Source organism: Microtus ochrogaster, chromosome 8 (genome assembly GCF_000317375.1).
Source record: "Microtus ochrogaster isolate Prairie Vole_2 chromosome 8, MicOch1.0, whole genome shotgun sequence".
In the NCBI taxonomy this organism is placed as follows: domain Eukaryota; kingdom Metazoa; phylum Chordata; class Mammalia; order Rodentia; family Cricetidae; genus Microtus; species Microtus ochrogaster.
Window position 1 is genome coordinate 46,731,723 of NC_022015.1, and position 4,592 is coordinate 46,736,314.

At 34.9% G+C, this 4,592-nt stretch overlaps 1 protein-coding gene across 2 annotated transcripts in view; it reads right to left on the minus strand.

Moving 5' to 3' along the window:
• Positions 1–4,592, minus strand: part of Vps13a (vacuolar protein sorting 13 homolog A) — a 221,262-nt gene that overhangs the window by 86,727 nt on the left and 129,943 nt on the right. For both annotated transcript variants that reach the window (XM_005352017.3, XM_026781029.1), the window contains exons 43-45: positions 4,073–4,231; positions 3,680–3,935; positions 1,669–1,829 (exon numbers count right to left, since the gene is read on the minus strand). In XM_005352017.3, the coding sequence (XP_005352074.1) occupies positions 1,669–1,829; positions 3,680–3,935; positions 4,073–4,231 (576 nt within the window). The remainder of the gene's footprint in view (positions 1–1,668; positions 1,830–3,679; positions 3,936–4,072; positions 4,232–4,592) is intronic.

Genomic DNA, 4,592 nt, shown 5'->3' on the forward strand with positions numbered 1-4,592 from the left:
AGTTTCCGTGTAATTATTTCGGGGCATAAGCTAAGCTAGCCATGTGGGCAGCCGGGTGCCGGGGATGCAGCCCAGCCGCTCTTATTTCAACAAATAATAATAAATTTTATTTTTTAAGAAGGAAAATACTTATAATAGACAAAAAACTTTAGGAAAAAATAAGGAGGGATCCCATGATTTATGAGGCAGAGTAATCATGAGAGTATGGTATTGTCATACAAATAAACAGATAAAATTGCCATCCAACTTTGCAGCACAATGACAAACTTTACTCATTCCGGTTGACTGGAACTGTGAATCTGGTAGTAATTTTTTTTCTCTCCATCTCTTTTCCTTTCCATTACCTGAAAACTGGCTTTCCCTGTGAAAAGTACTTGATTTTATTATTTGTATAGTTGTAAACCAAAGATGAGGATATGATTATTTGATAGCTTTGTGGCAACAGAATGTCTATTTTTAATTCTACCTAATATACTGTGTTCTGTTACGAGAGTTTAATACACAATCTTAACTCACCTAACTTATACTAATATTATGCTTTATTACCCTTTATTTACCTGCTGACTACATTGCACTATGAATTTATTAAATAATAGTTATTTTAATATAAACTTTAGCATTTGATATAAAGTCAATATGTATGTAATTACTAGGTCTTGAATGAGTTCAATAGTTAAAAATGTACTGTAAAACAATAGGACTGACCAGAAACAAATCAACTATGAAAATATAATACTAAAATTAAATTTTGTTGGAAAATGTGAAAAAAACAAACAGATAAATGAAAAATGGAGAGTCCACCTCTAATATATAAGGCCAGTGAGGACAATCTAAGAAGAAAATATCATCTGCTTTACAGCAACTGAATAACAAAATGGAAAACTTTGACCCTCAAACCTCTCCTCTACATATACAAAGACTTGCTCAAAATGAAAATGTGGTATTCTCCACACACCAGATCTACTTCTCAGGAACCTTATCAGCTGCATATTCGGGTGAGTAAAAAAGTCATATTCTGTTCTTTATTATGCCTATATAAAATTTAAGACTGTGTAAATTATGTACTGTGAACTAAGTTGATACACAGGAAGGGAAAGTAGGAAGAGAATGAAGTTTTTTGAATAGTAAATCATCCACTACCTTGATGGCTATGAAGGCGTATCTTTATGTTAAAACTAAACTTTCTATGCTATTTGTAGTATGTATATCTCAATAAGTCTAATTTTCTTGAGTTTTACTATTTAAAAATATAAACATGCTATATAAAACTAAGCGAAATATGATGCATATTTTTATCAACTACTAAAAACGAAGCAATTCTCTAAGAAATGATAATGTTCCAGTGCTCGTGTCAAAGGAGTGCTGTGCTGATGGGAATCTGAACACTGGCGGTGTGTCTGCAATACTTTGTATTCTTTTGGCAATGTTTTTTTTTTTTTAATGTATTCCAGGCTGGCATCAAACTGACTAAGTAGCCCAGAATGATCCCTGCTGCCCTCCCCTCCAGAGTTCTAAGAGTAAAAAAGTTCACACCATATACAGTATATGAGGTGCTGGGGACCAACTCAGGGCTTCCTACATCCAAGGCAGGCACCTTACAAACTGAGCTACATCCCTGCCTACTTCAAACACATCATAAGAGCTTCTACCAATGTCCTTATTTCATACCTGCACTGGTGAGCGGATTGTTACCTTCTTACTTCCTTCAACTGTGTCAATTTGACAAACAATAGATCTTTCAACTCCAGACTCCCTGTGTCTTACTGTATACAGACGCCGTCCCACTTTTGTTAACGGAATCTTGTCAGCAGCAGAGTGGTTAACAGGTGCTAAATCAAATACAGATGTTCTCAAGTTAATTAAATTTACTATATAATAATTTCAGATGTATGAAATGAAAAAACAAGTCTTTGAATATAATCAGTACTACAGGATATTATTCACCTAAATCCTCCAAAGAATTTTATCAAAAACACAGCTGAAATATTGTTTTCACTGAGGAGTTTAACCTAAAACCATCACAATTAAGAAAGCAAACAGTATTAAGAGGAATGCTTATGATCAGTAGTTTGCTGTCATAATAACCACTGGAGGTACCAAGGTGAGTAAAGGTTTCCCTTTTTAATTTTCTAACTCTCTATGTCATGTTTAAGATACAACTTAGATTTCATTAAAGAAAATTTCATATACACTCAGAAAACATGAACATACTATATTGGGAGTAAAATTACTTAATTTACATAAATTTGACTCCCTAGTCTTAAAATTAATTCTCACAGTAAATAAAAGTAATAAGAACACATCATAGACAATGTCCTGATAACACCAATAGTTAAACATTACTTCATGATGGGAATAGCTATTGATGTATTAATAGCCTTCTGAGTCTAGTTAGATTTTCAGACAGTCTTCCATCAAATACTGCCTTCAGTATCCGATTGAAATATCAGTGAATAAGATTTTATGACAAAGAAATTATATGCAGTTTTTACCTTCAATAAAAATGAGTAACGTGAAAAGCAGAACTGACTTCCACATCAATAGGCATAATATTCAAAACAATTAGCAAGGGGCTAGAAAGATGGTCCACTAGTTACAAGGTCTTATTGCTCTTTCAGAAGACCTGGATTTAATTTCCAGTACCAAAATGGTCACTCACAACCATCCATAACCCCAGTTCCAGGGAATCAAACAAGCTAGTGAAGCACATACAGTCAAAAAGCCAAACATTTGTACACATAAAATAAATCTAAAAAAATTACAAACATAAAAACAGAGAGAGGCAAGGCTTGGTGGCCCATGCCTTTAATCCCAGCACTTGGGAGGCAGAGGCAGGCGGATCTCAGTGAATCTGAAGCCAGTCTGGTCTACAGAGCAAGTTCCAGGACAGCCAGGGGTACACAGAGAAGCCCTGTCTCAAGCAAACAAACAAAAAACTCAACTAACCAACCAAAACAAAATAGAGATAAATATATGCAATTAATTCACTTAAAAATTCACTCACCTAAAAAACATTTGTAAAATATATATTTAGTCATAGCTATAATGGTTACAATATATGACACACCTATCACTGATATGGAAAAGCTGAGTGAGATATAATATTTTTCATCCTTACTCCAAGTTTTAATAATACCATTCTCTGGACAAGCAAGATGTGGTGACTAAAGAAATCAACATAGCGGAGAGAACAATACTGTCCTCGTGTTGGCTTGAATGAGATTGTACCCTCCATAGCCTCTAGCATTTCCATACTTAGTCCCCATTTGGCAGAGCTATTTGGGAAGGATTAGGAGGTGCCATCTTTTGGAAAAAGTGCATCACCGGGTGTTGGTTTCGAGGTCTCAAAGCCTCCCACCATTCTCATTTTGTTCTGTTTCTTGCTTGCAGTTCAAGTTGGGAGTGCTCCCCTTGCTAATCAAACCACCACGCCTGTTGCCTCTACTCTGCCATTAGTAGACTCTAACTCGCTGGAACCGTAATTCCCAACAAACTCTTTCTTCTGTAATTTGCATTGGTCATAGTGTTTTTCCTCAATAATGGAACAGTAATTAATGTAGTGCCCATTGTACTAGAAAACCTTTTTTTTTTTTTTCAAAAACAGCTGTTAAGGTCGTACAAAGGAGTAAGCTTTTACAAAACAGCTTCACAAATCTCAGAAAGGAAATGTGTCACTTACTGAGGATAATGAAGAAGAGTTTGCTGCTTAGGCTGGTCATTGCACTGAAATGATCACTGTCCTTAGTTCGTACATAATCCATACTTAAACTCTCTTCATTTTTCAGCTCATATGATTTTGCCATAGGAACATTAAGTACATTAAAAGAATCACTTGGTGAAACAGAGACAGTAAGTCCAAGAGAATTTAAAATCATAAATGGTGCTAGATCCCTTAGGAAGACAGCTGACGATCCAGTAGCAGCTTCAGTAAATGCCTAAAAGGGAAAATTTAGAAGAAATGAAAACACTTTAGTATATGAGAAAAGTAACTAGATCAACAACAATTTTACTCATTTAAGGGTCAATTTAAATACTTCAATATTCAACATGTCAAATATTTGTCTTTTCTTACCTCGACTAAATTATTTAACATCACAAGGCCACACTTGGATAATGTAATGTTTAATTGGTCTTTAGAATAAAAACTTATAACAGTTTTATATTCTGGTACTTTGTAGTTTTCTTCTTCACTATCTGACTCAACGATGGACTCTTTTGCTTTCTTTTTCATCTAAAATGATAAACTAAAATTAGACACAAAAGAAAAGAATTTGCTTTTAGGAGTATAACGTAACTTATCTGCAAAGTAAAAACAAACACCATCAGAAAGAAAGCTAAGAATTCCATGGGTTACATTGTCACAGTGGAGAGCTATGAATTACATGGGCTATATAATGTTCAATGAAATTTCTTGGACATGCCAAGTAACGTCACAAAGCCAAGAGGAGGAAATACTAAAGGAAAATAAATTCTATTGTCTTTGAAAGAAAAATTTTGGGTCCCAATGAGGAGCAGAAGGAGGGAGAACATGAGCAAAGTCGGGACCACGAGGGGTGCACCCACCCATTGAGACAGTGGAGCTGATCTATTGG